Here is a 13,580-nt window from a genome sequence, read left to right on the forward strand (position 1 = left end):
ACTTGACTGTTATATTTACTATTTTTTAGACTCTGTTAAGCGTGGGAAGAACGATCCAAGACAGTGTTGATGAGATGGGAACTCGAATTTACAATGCCCTAAAGAAGGTACTCCGAAGCTCGAAACAGACTTGTTATCTATGGAGTTTTAGAAAAGCACTGTGCCTCTCTATTTTTTTTTTTTTTTATCAAGTTTCCTGTTTCTTGATATTTTATTTCATCATCTAAGAAGTATCATGACAGAAAATTCGCATTGCGCATGCGCAGTACGCAAACTGCTACAAATTTGGTTAGCCGAGACAAATTTCGCGGAGATGGGCTAAATTGGTTGCGTTTTGAGTTTTGGGCATTTACAGAATGTTGTTAGATACTAAAAAGTTTTACGCCATTGGTAAGGTGAGTTAAGTTTGTCCCACAAGGATAAGGTGTTTGTGTAGCAAATAATTACCAGCGTCCTTTCCTCGATCAGGTTTCACCGCTCGTTCCATGTCTAGAGGTAGGTTGCCCTATGATCGTCTAGTGAGGGGACCAAGTACGCTGGACATAACGGCACATCCTTAGGATGGACCCTTCCGGACCAAGAAGTTAAACTGGTCAGGTGGTCAGATCTTTAGCATATTCTGACCCAATTTTTGGACTCCACCTGCACTCAAACCCGTGAGTGCATTAAATGGCAAACGTGAGCTCGGTCAAGTTAACAGTGGTTTGTTTTGCTTGTAGAATTCTACGTCTTGGGTGCTACTGAATGTAGCGGCTCTTTATTGGAGAGTACAGGGAGATACTGCTGAAGCCATCAAGTGTTTACGTCAAGCGCTTTCCTTCTCTCCTTCTGATGCAAGAGTAGGTATTTTCAACTTCGTTCCCATGGCTTTTTGCTTACTTGGGGAAAGGCCATGGTAACGAGGTTGGGATATTTAATGATTTTAACACGAAGCGGTCTCTTTGTTTCGAGCTCAGGCATCGTCTTGAGATGTTTATTTGTGTCAGTGTATCACCGTAAGTTTACCTTGAATTTCTGGAACCCACCGTCGTATCCCTAAAAGTATTAGATGGCTGCTTGGGGAGGAGAAGCGGGGTTGTTATCAAAGCACTCCGTCACAAACAACTCAGCTTGAAATGGAACTCGTTCTCTGAAAAAAGATGACCACAAAGCCAGAGTAGAGCGGTTCGTTACGTCGAAATACAGTAAAAACCCGCATGCAAGAACATGTGGATTAAGAACACCCAGGCTGAAAGTTGGTAAAAAAAGGAGCATGTATATAAGAACACATTCAGCCTGAAAATTGAAAATTTTTCTTATATGTAAAAACTGTTCCCTTTTCAGTTTAATAGAACAAACAGTATCTGTAGCTTTACTGTGGTATTGCACTAAGATCTCTGTATAAATGCTAGTAATTTCACTTGCTGTGTATAGAAAATGTACAGTAACTGTATTTGGAATTAAAAGTCTTCTAATTACAATTATAAGTTATGTATTTCGTCATAGTTAGTAAATCCCTTACATTTTTTTAGAAGTAACAAATTAAGAACACTTGAGAACACTTTCAGGCTGATTTCACCTAAAATACCCTATATATAAGAACCCAATCAACCTGAACCCCGAAAATGGGTGTTCTTGTATGCGGGTTTTTACTGTAGGGGAAGTTTCTTTTAAAAAATAATAACAATAATAATAACATTACTTTAACACAGTCTTGTTTTCATTCCAGGATGTAGCTTATGTCGGTCTTGCCAGTATATTGTTAAGAGAAGGCCAGCTAGACGACACAGCTGTAGTCATAAAGAAGGCATTAGAGGTAAGGAGTATACTCAGCGACATGTTCAAGTTATAATCAACTCGAATTGGTTGTTTTTCTCCGGCTCATTCGGTCCTAAGCGTTTCTATTTCTGAAAACGAGGCAAAGGAGTGAAAACTGCGACCCATTTGGCGTGACGCGCGATGACTGTCACACAAGAGCGTCAAACCCGTCAAACGTAAAGTTTCCTATCAGAAGAGGAACGAAAAAAACCGGGCTTGAAGAGCGGCGGAAATCGAGCCTCAGTTCTGGAAATTCGCTGTTACATTCGAGAATTACAAAATCCCCCATTCTTTTTTTGTAAATATTATATTCACTTATTTTTAAAGGATACAAGATCGTAATCCATATTTAAAATGACGTTTTTTATTGTTTCTTTTAATACCCCTAATCTGTGGAACCTGCATTTAGCGGTAAACCTGTATTAACCAGTCACCACGCTATTCCCCGTGGGTTTGACTGAAGTAAAATGGCTCCTCCTAAAATTGTTCTTTTTATTTCAGATTTCTCCTAGTCTTGCCCTTGGACACTTCATTCTTGGTAATGTCTTCGGTGCTCAGGTATTTTAACGTGTTATCTGTATGGCTTTGGTGCGTTTTATTAACGAAATGAAGTAGGAACTGGGGATGAGATGGGAAGATCTTGCTATTTGGTATTGTCGTCTTTGAGCATTGACCGTGAAATGGAAAATTTTCTAATCTGATAAATTTTGATCCCTGTTGAAATTATGAAGATGGATCCATTACACTGTAAAGGACTTCACTGCCAAATATGTACAGATTTTTTTCCGCGCGTTAAAAATCGACTTTAATCTTTTTTTTTCCTACTTCAGAGTGAAATCCCTGAGGCTATTCAACATTACCTGCTCGCCTTACAGCTCGAACCAGGCTTTACACCGGCCGTGGAGCGGTTAAAGATCATTCAGTGCGTGTTGTGGAAACAGCAAAAAGCTCTAGAAAAGGAAGCCGCTGACCTCAGGAAACTCCTTTCTCCCAACTGAACGCATTCGACAGCGAGCTCGAACTTTCCCCCTCAACATTCGTAGTCTGAAACACAGACTTTAATTTTCTAAAATAGTTAAAATTGCTGGGTGAATGGATAAGTAACAGAGTTTATTTCTTTAATAGGAAAAAAAGCATATTTGGCAATTGATGAATTATCTTTTTGGAAGAAAATTTTCTAATTACGAAAAGAATTAGCCTCCTTCGCAGACGTTCTTTGGGCTCGTCACGCAATCTAGGGGAGGAAGATTACGTGACGAGCCCAAAGAAGGTCTGCGTAGGAGGCTAGAAAAGAATAAGCTCAAAATTTTTAATGAGACCAAGCTTGTAAAACTAGTCATAGAACGTTCTCCTTTTTGAAAGATAGGCCTACGGTATGAAACTTTTGGAAAATGTTAATTGACCGTTAACTTTTCTTCAAGCGTTTGCCAATAAATTTATCATTGAATTTTGTAAGGCAGTGTTACGTCTTCTTTACAGTGTGCATTTTGTTTTAGAAATAAATGCCATTTAAAAGGAATGTGTTAGTAACTTTAAAACAGAATCTGTGTTCAAATAGTTTGGAAAATATGAAGAATCCTTTTCACTACGGCCTCGTCACTCTGAATTTTTTTCCAGCAACGATTACAGCTTTGTCATCTTCAACTTTATCATTCCATGTGTATATCGAATTCAAGTGGAGCAGTAACGTATTTTTACACATATTAGAGAGTCATTTTGTTTGAAGGCTGCTGGTCATCTGCTAACCTTTGTCTACAAGTCTTAAAAAGAAATAGAAAGTCATGAATTTCTCACCTTGTTTATTGTTAATATATTGCGACGATATATATTTCAGAAGGGTTAGATATAGTAGTTGTAAATACAAAGGTGCTATTTTTAAATAAAGTGAGAAACTTTTTTTGGAAAAATGTTTTCGCCTGCTATTTTTATTACCTATTTTTATTGCTGATATCAGCTAAATCCAACCGTAAAAATATGCATGCAAAGAGTTGCTTAAGGGAACAAATCAAATAATCATCGTAATCATTCGTTTGAACGTTAATTCACTGATTTATGAAGGTTGTGTGACTGTCACGCTTGTCTTCCTGTGCGCATGCGTATTATATTCGAAGGAGTGCGTGACGGAAGAGGATTACTCAATTCAATATGGCGAGTATTTGGGTGGTGTGGTTGGCTCTTGTTGTCGTTCAGCTGGGATTTGGGGCTTATGGAGTGATCGTTTCTAAATTTGCTAAAGAGAATAAAGCAGATCCTCTAATCTTTAGCCTAATTCGAGATGCGGGATGCTTTCCTGTGCTTCTCTTGGCAGCTTTTGTCTCCGAGAGGAGGATTCAAATTCCCTCTTTAAGGTACGTACGAGCTAAAGAATATTTAATTTAGAGGCTAACTGTTGGAATTATTTTACCTCGGTCTTGGTGAGTGAAATTACCTTCAAAAATTGTTTACAAGTTTAGTTTTACTCCGATCCCCCTTCTAAATGGATCTAAATAGCTCTTACAGGTCACTGATCATCACACTTTAATATTGGATTCAGTCTAAGAGCGAATATATAGCTAACAATTTCGTCTCGATTGAGTAGCTGGCTTGATCTTTAAGCTTTTTTATTCTGTTTGGCTTTTTTATTCTGTTTGATGTAAATTTCGAAATCATGAGCTATTATAATGTCGTCACCTATTGCTATGTCTTTGCAATTATGTTACTGGTACCAGTAAGCTTTAAACTCACACTGATGAGTTTTAACTCTTTTACTCCCAAGATCTCATTAGTAATTCTCCTTACTGTCTGCTATACAATTCCCATGATGTTCGTTTGGAGAATTTGGTATTGGATCGTATAATACCTAATTGATAGTTTTCTTTATTCTCATAACTTGTCCGCTTGATATTCTTTAGATATTGTAAGGAGAAATTCTGTTTTGGTCACTCATGTGAGTTGAAGGGTTAAAAATTTCACGCAAGATTGCGCGCGAAAGACGAGATAATTGAGTGATTGGCAGATGGATGCTTTCTCCGCCCGCGAAAAGATTTGAAACGAGTCCAGGAAAAGTTTGCCGGGGTCTGGCACTAATCAGTGCTGGAACTGTTGTGGCTCAAACGAACAGCTGCTCGAACGTACTTTACCGCGGGTGAAAAAACCGTTCGTGCCGAGGCTCTTATGATGAGGACCTGCTCGTAGGCTGCTAGGAGAGATGGGATAGTGATGCGTCACTTGATAGCTTACAGTGCTGAGATGAAAGGATCTTGGTTTACTATTCGCTATTGAATAAGAAGCCCGTAAAGGGTACAAAGTGACAATATTTTCCCAGTTTCGGTTTGCTTCTGTAGCTATTCTCTATTTCATGTTTGTATAAAAAATGCCTGTACAAACCCAATTTCACACTTTGAATCCGGCGATGGTCTTAAATGACAGTCCACTTTTTTAGTATTAGGTCCCTCACGGATTTCTCGCATGCTTGCTTCGTTCATTCACTTCAAATCTTGCGGGGTTCGCCTGCAGGATATTTCGATGAAGTTCTGAGTTAGGGCGTCTCTCAAGTGAATCTCTTTCTTTACAGGGAGCTCCCCCTTTTCATCATTCTTGGTTTAACAGGAATGTTTGGCAATCAACTTCTGTACCTTCTTGGTATTTACTACACTAACGCGAACATAGCGTCCATTTTCCAACCTGCAATCCCCGTGTGGACAGCATTACTAGCTATCATGGTCCGCATTGAGCCGTTTCCAGACTTCCGTACTTTGCGCGGCTGGGCCAAGTCCCTGGGGATTCTTTTAGCGGCCGTTGGAGCTGTAGTTATGACGGTAGAAAAAAAATCTGGCCAAGCATCGGACCATAGTGGATCATCTTCGTCTGGCAGTGTCCATTTTGCGGGGTACGTATTCCTCCTCGGGAATACTCTGTCCATGGCGGTGTACATCCTTCTTCAGAAGAAGTTTATCTTCGACAAAGACGACTCTTGTTGGAAAACGAAACCTGTGACAGTCACTGCGTGGAGTTATCTCTTCGGGACAATGTTTATGGCACTCGCCTCGCTTTATTACGTCAACAAGCCAGAAAAGTTTACGTATTTTCCTAGAGAGGAAGTTTACCCAATTCTGTACGCAATATTCATTGCCTCGGGTCTATGTTATCTTCTAATATCCTGGTGTAACATGCAGATATCTGCGTCGCTTGTGACAGCCACATGGCCTCTTCAGGTTTTATTCTGCGCCATCTTGTCGTACTTCGTGTTGGGCGAGGTGCTGAAAACTTTGGAATATGTTGGGGGTGTATGCATTCTTATAGGCCTCATGGCAGTTGTTTGGTCCAATTTTTCAGAAGAAAATAGAAGAGCAGACGAGGAAGAAGACTTGAACAATTCTTATGGCTACGTGAAAGTGTCACAGTATGATGACTTTGTGGCGGAAGGTCCAAGAGAGGAAAAAGGAGTGAATTAGACACTGATTTAGTCCGACAAAATAACGTCATCTGATCTAAAATCTTACAATATACGTTTTATCTAAGATTGTAGTGTTTTGCCGTTAATTGCCGTGTACTAATAACTTCCTGGGTATTGAATACGATTTAAGAACCCTCAAAAGTTATGAATTACGATAAACGTATTTTTCAGTAATATGAATTATAGTGGTTACCCTTGCAGAGTTTTGGCCTCGATGCACATAGGCATAAACCCGAGGAGAAAACTTAGCAGGAGTGGATAAAAGAAGGTAGATGATAGATATGTGGGAACCGTTGCGGCCTGATGGTCAGTGCAGTGGACTCCGGTTCGAGAGATCTGGGTTCGAGAGACCTGTGTTCGTGAGAACTAGGTTCGAGAGACCTGGCCGGGTCAATCCGTTGTGTTCCTGGGCCTGGTCCTGTGTTCCTGTTCTTCCTGCCTCTCTAAAGGGCGATGCCTCGCATGGGTCGTTATGTCCCGTTCGTACTAACCCTATTGGGCCTACGACTTGTTAAAAAACGAGGACCCAACGCATCCACGGTTAGCTTTTATTTGAAAATTATCTCATCACTTTTCAAAATCATCACTGATGTCGTGTACGAGATGAATATTGAAAAAATCGATAGATTTGTGGTGTTTTCATATCACGCAAGGTCTCTAATTGCGACGACTATTTTCATTTTCAGCATCTAATTTCTCCTCATTATATGAACCTCAAATCGCACCTTTAAGTCACGAGAATAAAGGAAATTATCACCCATCATAGAAGCTGTTGATTGCAAATAAATTCTCCTTGTCATCTCCTCAGGAAATGTATGGGGAACAGTATGGAGAATATGCATACTGATGTTAGGCCGGGTAAAATGCGCAAAACGGGATTCGGTGGATTTCCGATCGTTTATTTTCCGTTGCATATGTTTTGTTTATTTGTATCACAGATTCTGAAGAAGAGAAGCCGTGCAAGTCGCGCTTTGCGGGAGGTTCTGCGCTGATAGTAGAGTTACATCAAATTTGACCAAAAAGACAATCCTTAGAAATGCAGTTGGAGGAAGGAATCTCTTGCCCTTCCACTTTCCTTACTAGATCGTTTCTTTGAAGAACAGCTGGGGTTATAACCGCAGCCTAGCCTCTGGATCTACAGGACACGAGACAGATAGAACTGAAGTAACATACAGAATTGAATGTCTCTAATACGTGTAACTGTTAAACCTAATCTCCTGTTTATGTTTTCATCTGCACCAGACAAAACAAATAATCTCAAGAGGGAGTTGTCTCAAAAAACTCAATTGCCACTTCTGCTCTCTCCAAATATGCCCTCTCGTATCGAATGTATAGCAAGCACGCGCAAGGTCAATAGTTTGTCACGGTTAACAGTTAACGAAAACAATTAGGGACAAGCCATTTTTTATCCCCCAGGGGAGGGGGTTGGTGAATTTTTGGGATCACATGGTTTTCAGCGGAGAATAGAGGGGGGGGGGGAGGGGAATCAGTCATCGCCAATAGAGTTGAAAGGAGAAAATAAAGATAATTGATTGCCAATTAACTGCAAATGACAGGGGGATCATGAGAGTGTTACACAACCTTATGTGGGGGGGGGGGGGGGAAATCAGGTAAAATGTGTCATAACCAAAATCTTCGAATCTCCTCCCCACCCCCAAGGGATGAATAATACGCGGTTTCTTAGTGCTATTTATTTTGTTGACGGTATCTGCTGACTCCAACTGTTTAAAGGTACAGAGCGATGCTCAGTTTTTGGTATCTTGAAAAATTATTTAGTATAAGTTATTCTTTCCATTTACACATAGTTTCCCTCTGAATGCGTTTTACTTGACTTAGAGGAGTGGATAGGAAAAGATCTGTTTTCGAAATGATGGCTTACGGACCGAGTGCCGCGAAATATTATCGACGGCGTAACTCACCCAAAAAGCACAGCGTCATATGATCATTGCTCTTTCTTTTACTTTCTTTCTTCTTTTAGCTCGCATCTCGCAGGGTCGTTGGACTTTTTTTCCAGGCTTTCCCGCGCCATCACGTATATCTATCATTTTCTCTTTTCAGTCCGATAAGAGCGCGTGGGTACTAGAGGGGTCACATGATAAATTTGTTAAGGGGCAACTCGATAAGGTTACAACAAACCAAATAAACGGGAACTTTTGCTCGTCAATCGTTTATGCCAAGATACTTCTGCTTGTCTTTTGCTGGTCAGTCACGTTTTTACTTGTAAGTATGCCATGACACCTCTGCCGTCCAATCGTTGATACCGGAAGTGAAAGCTCAGCTCAGGTACATCGGTAATTTTTCTTAACTTTGTGCAAAGATTTTTGTGTGAACAATGTCAGTGTTAATCTTTATTCTAGTCACACGAAGCTGTGATTCCCTATTCCACAGTTTTCAAGCTAAAAAGTTAAGTTCACAATTTGTTATTGAGCTTCAAACCTCGATCAAAATGGCTATGTGGATGGTGGTGTAAACTCTTGTTGTCGCTCAGCTTTGATTTGGAGGTTGTGGAATAATCATTTCAAAATTTGTTAAAGAGAGCAACGCAGACCCTGTTATCTTTAGCCTGATACATTGTGCGGGCTCTTTTGTCGTGCTTCTCCCGGCAGCTTTTTTCTTGGAGAAGAGGATTCATATTCCTTCTCTGAGGTAAGTACAAGTTCAGTTGTTTTAAGTTGTTTTATATCTAGCGACTGTATCACTTGCCATATCAGCCAGTGAGAGAATTGGTCTAAGTTCCAACTATCGCTTACCAGTTTTTTAATGCTGAGATAAATGGGATCCTGTTTTGATTTTCGCTCTAGAATAAGAAGGCCACAGTTTGTAGGGTCAAATGAATTTTGGCATAATTTTGGAAATAGTGCTTTAATCAGAGTACAGAGCATAATGCTGGCATGATGACTGAATTCGAACTTCTCGAAAATTCGGCCTTCGTTGTTACAGCTCTACGGGAGATGAATTTTGTACCCTCCGTATTGTCAACAGTGAGCCTGCTTTTCTAGCTTGTACTTTAGGAATTTGAACCAGTAAAATGTTGTGTTTTAATCCTCGGTTAGTCCTTTTATTCTCGGTAAGTTTTACCTTATGGTGGTAGGAGTGAGAAGCGGGGAGTTTGAGGGGCGCTTTTAAAAGCTATTATTTTGAATTCGAGCATAACAAACAACTTTGAGCATAGTTTTCGGAATGCCTGTATTGCCATGCATGGTTTCAGGGGTGATGCTTAAAAGTATTATGCTTAAATTTTCGAGCATAATTTATCTCACCTAACAAAGAGTACAAAATTAAATTACAGTATTTTCCCAGTTTGCTCATGGCACAGTTTCTCATTCCATGCTAATTTCTGGAATTAAATTACCTTAAGAGAAAGACGCCCAAACCCATTTGATTATGAAGTCAGTGTTACGCTACTGTCTCATGTCTGCTGTGTGTCTGTTTCGATTGTTATTTCCCATTTTCAAACTGCTCATAATCTTCAGTAATCCCATTCGTATTTTCAAGTCTGTTTTGGGTAATGATAACTCTGAGTGAATTTGACTTTTTCAGGGAGCTTCCCTTTTCCATCGTTCTAGGTTTAACAGGAATGTTTGGTACTCAGCTACTGTACCTCCTCTGTATTTACTACACTAACGCAAACATAGCGTCCATATCGCAACCTGCAATCCCCGTGTGGACAGCATTACTTGCAATAATTGTGCGCATTGAGCCGTTTCCAGACTTCCGTACTTTGCTCGGCTGAGCCAAGTCCATGGGGATTCTCTTCAGTAGCTGCAACTGGGGCTGTGGCCATATCAATGGGAAAAGCATTTGACCAAGCATTGGACCCAAATAGATCAACCTCTTCTGGTAGCGTTCATCTCATATATTTCCCCTAGGAAGTACTTTATCCATGGCGGTGTACGTGCTCCTTCAGAAAAAGTTTACCTTTGACAAAGAGGACTCTTGTTGGAAAACAAAACCTATGGCAGTCACTGCGTGGAGTTATCTGCTCGGCGCGATGTTTTTTACCATCGCATCGCTTTGCTACATCAACAAGCCAGAAAAGTTCACGGATTTTGCTCAACATGCTAAAGAGGAGGTCTACCCAATTCTGTACGGTATAGTAATTACCTCTGGCTTGTGTTTTCTTTTGATTTCCTAGTGTAACATGCAGATATCTGCGTCACTTGTGAAAGCCACATGGCCTCTTCAAGTTTTATTCTGCACCATTTTGTCCTACTTGGTATTAGGCGAAGTGCTGAAGACTCTAGAATACATTGGGGGTGTGACCATCGTTGTTGGACTCTTCATGGCAATCGGGTCAAATTTTATGCGAGAAAAAAGCAGAAAACAAGAGAAGGAAGACTCACATAGTTCTGTCGACTGTTTAAATTTGTGTCGGTCAGATGATTTTGTGGCAAAATGCTAAACCGTGGGAAAAGGAGAAAAACAGACATAAGACACCAGTTTGGTAGCGTCACGATGAAATATATTTAAGGCTTTTTAATATTCTTACGATCCCCACCCCTCATTGGCAGTAAATTTTCTATAGCCCCCCTTCCCTTTATGCTCGGCTGGCGACGACTGATTCCACTCCCAGTTCCCATGAAAACCATGTGAACCCTCCTAAAATCCTTCACCCTCCTAAGTGACTTAAAGAAAAATTTGTACGATTAGTAAAGGTAATCGCCTTATTCCGATTTCAATTTGGAATGAGAAAGCTTTAGTAAATTATTTTAAAGACTAAGGTACAAGTGCTTTTTAACAGAAATTGCTTGACAAAAACATATGATCATTTATATCCGCTAACATCGATGAAAAAAAACGCGAGACAGCCTATGCAAGACAATACACATGAAAATCAACGAGGAAAATTAATTTATTGAAATCCGGCAAAAATCATCACTCTTTGAGACAAAACATCAAGTATTTCATTGTTTTTTAATAGCCCCCCCCCCCAAGCTATTAAAAAAAACCGCCAAACAGTTCAAGAATTGGCTTGTCAGTCTCTTAATCGTTACATTGTTTGAATTTAAGATTCTGGGTTTTTACCACCGAGTTTCTTGCTCTGACAGCGAATTTCTCCCGCCTCCTCTTGCGGCTACTCGTCGAGCTTCGTTTGGACGCTTTCCACGGCCAGCTAAGCGAGGCTATTTTGCTTTCCTATCCAGCACTTGCTTGGTGGAACCGAATTTTCTGCGGTTTTGTTCCTCAAGTGTTTGTCAAGTGATGCAATCATGATTCTGGAGCACACTGGTTCATAATCATCACCATGTTTGCTTTGGTTTTTTGGTTGCGAATGAAAATCTGCTCAAAACTTTAGCAATTGTTTTCGCTCGCAACCCATGATGAATTCAAACTTTGCGCCATTGGAGGTTTTGTTTGATTGGCTATTCATGAGGGCTCTTTTTCATTACCCAATGAAAGAGAGCTAATACTCTCTTTTTTTTTTTTCTAGTTTTGCTTTGAATTACCCTATTATGCGCTAAATGTCCTAATTTCTTTATCGTATTTCCTGAAAACTGCATTTCCTTCGGTCAATCAGAACAGAGAAATGTTTTCATGTATAATATCAAGAGTTTATCCCTGAACTGTACGACGCGAAGTCCGATTACCAATCAATTGTGTTGATAACAAAGTGCCAGAAACTTAAGTTAAGTCTAAGTATTGTTCAAAATATCCAGCAGTTCGTTTGGCTAACTTTGTTTAGGTAGTTAATTTTTACTGGCAGCTGGCTTGAAGTGCTTAATTGCTATTGGCTGCTTGGCTGTCAGGTTTTTGCCTGGCCGATTACAAGCGTTTGTAATCGGACAGGTGAAATAGGGCTGTCAAGAACCACTCATATTTGAGCATCTTGTTATTCAAATACAATTTGCTTGTAAATCACTTTGTGATGTTTGAGCTTTTCTCGTTTTCTCCCAACATTTAGAAAAAACATTCCAAAAATTAAATGACTAGTAACAGAGTTCGTGGTCAAACTCAAGTTTCCTATTTACGTTGTATGGAACAGTTTCCGTGTAACGTGGACTCCTAGTAAATTTTTCTTTTTTCAGGGATCTCCCCCTTTTCAACGTTTTTGATTTAACAGGAATGTTTGGCAATCAACTTCTGTACCTTCTTGGTATTTACTACACTAACACAAACTTAACGTCCATTTTCCAACCTGCAATCCATGTGTGGACAGCATCACCAGCTACCGTGGCACGCATTGAGCCGTTTCCGGACTTCCGTACTTTGCGTGGCTGGGAATTCTTTTAGGTGCGATTGGAACTGTAGTAACTTACAATGGGGAAAAAATCTGACCAAGCATCGGCGCACAGCGTCCAATTTGTGGGGAACATAATTTTCCTGATGAAATACTATAGACTTGGCGCTGTACATCCTCCCTCAGAAAAAGTTTATCTTTGTCAAAGAGGACTCCTGCTGGAAAGCAAAACCAGTCGCAGTAACTGCATGGAGTTATTTCTTCGATGCGATGTTTTTTGCTCCCGCATCGTTTTACTACATTAATAAGTCAGAAAAGTTCAGTCAGTTTCCTCGAGAGGAGATCTACCAAATTCTGTACGCAGTATTCATCGTCTCTGGGTTGTTTTATGCATATATCTGCGTCACTTGTGACAGCCACAGGGCCGCTTCAAATTTTTTTCTATTCCGTCTTGTCGTACTTGGTGTTAGGTGAAATGCTGAAAACCCCTGAAACTGTCGGGGGTGTGGTGTGACCATCATTGTAGGCCTCACTGCAGTTCTCTGGTCGAATCATCCAAAAGAAAATTCACAAAGCGAAGAGGAAGAAGGCTTCAACAATTCTTATAACTTCGTTTAAGTGTCACAATATGATACCTTCGTGGCAGAAGGTCAAACACTCATTTAACCTAACAAAAATAACGCCCTGCGATCCAAAGTTTTGCAAGAAACGTTTTATCAAATATTGCAATGTTGTGCCATCAGTTTTGGTTCTTCTGCCTGACATGGTTCGAGATGCGGGATGTTGTACTGTGCTTTTCTTGGCAGCTTTTGTGGCTGGGGGAGAATCCAAACTCAGTCATCGAGGTGGGTTAGAGTTCAAAAGTAGTTGGTAAGTGCTACTACGACCACACTTGAACCTTTGAGAGGACTTACTTCATAAAATAATGAAAACAACGGCAAAACAACAGATTGCCTTTGGGACAAAGGCTTTAGGGTTGTACGACTCTCCCCTCGGCGATCCCTTGGATTAGAACAACTGCTCGAAGTGGTACAATAACTTTGTCAGTAACAATTGAACTCATTTTGAAAATATCATATTCAATACATTTAAAAAGCAAAACGAAGAGATTCATGAAGAGGCAGGAGACTTTTTGCACCATATGCGCCATAAAAACCTATTCAGTGAAAC

At 40.2% G+C, this 13,580-nt stretch overlaps 2 protein-coding genes and 2 pseudogenes across 2 annotated transcripts in view; all 4 read left to right on the forward strand.

Moving 5' to 3' along the window:
- Positions 1-3,252, forward strand: part of LOC111330279 (tetratricopeptide repeat protein 17) — a 16,341-nt gene extending 13,089 nt beyond the window's left edge. The window contains exons 11-15 of the mRNA XM_022935110.2: positions 30-107; positions 720-839; positions 1,709-1,795; positions 2,299-2,355; positions 2,628-3,252. Coding sequence (XP_022790845.2) covers positions 30-107; positions 720-839; positions 1,709-1,795; positions 2,299-2,355; positions 2,628-2,795 — 510 coding nt within the window. The 3' untranslated portion in view covers positions 2,796-3,252. The remainder of the gene's footprint in view (positions 1-29; positions 108-719; positions 840-1,708; positions 1,796-2,298; positions 2,356-2,627) is intronic.
- Positions 3,253-3,834: 582 nt separating this feature from the next.
- Positions 3,835-6,990, forward strand: LOC111330286 (uncharacterized). The gene is made up of 2 exons (XM_022935118.2): positions 3,835-4,145; positions 5,351-6,990. Exons 1-2 carry the CDS (start codon positions 3,943-3,945, stop codon positions 6,228-6,230), a joined length of 1,083 nt encoding a protein of 360 aa, XP_022790853.1. The 5' UTR covers positions 3,835-3,942; the 3' UTR covers positions 6,231-6,990.
- Positions 6,991-9,740: 2,750 nt separating this feature from the next.
- LOC111330263 (uncharacterized) lies at positions 9,741-11,158 on the forward strand (annotated as a pseudogene).
- Positions 11,159-11,553: 395 nt separating this feature from the next.
- LOC148722291 (uncharacterized) lies at positions 11,554-13,338 on the forward strand (annotated as a pseudogene).
- Positions 13,339-13,580: the final 242 nt, after the last annotated feature.

Source organism: Stylophora pistillata, chromosome 10, assembly GCF_964205215.1.
Source record: "Stylophora pistillata chromosome 10, jaStyPist1.2, whole genome shotgun sequence".
Lineage (NCBI taxonomy): Eukaryota > Metazoa > Cnidaria > Anthozoa > Scleractinia > Pocilloporidae > Stylophora > Stylophora pistillata.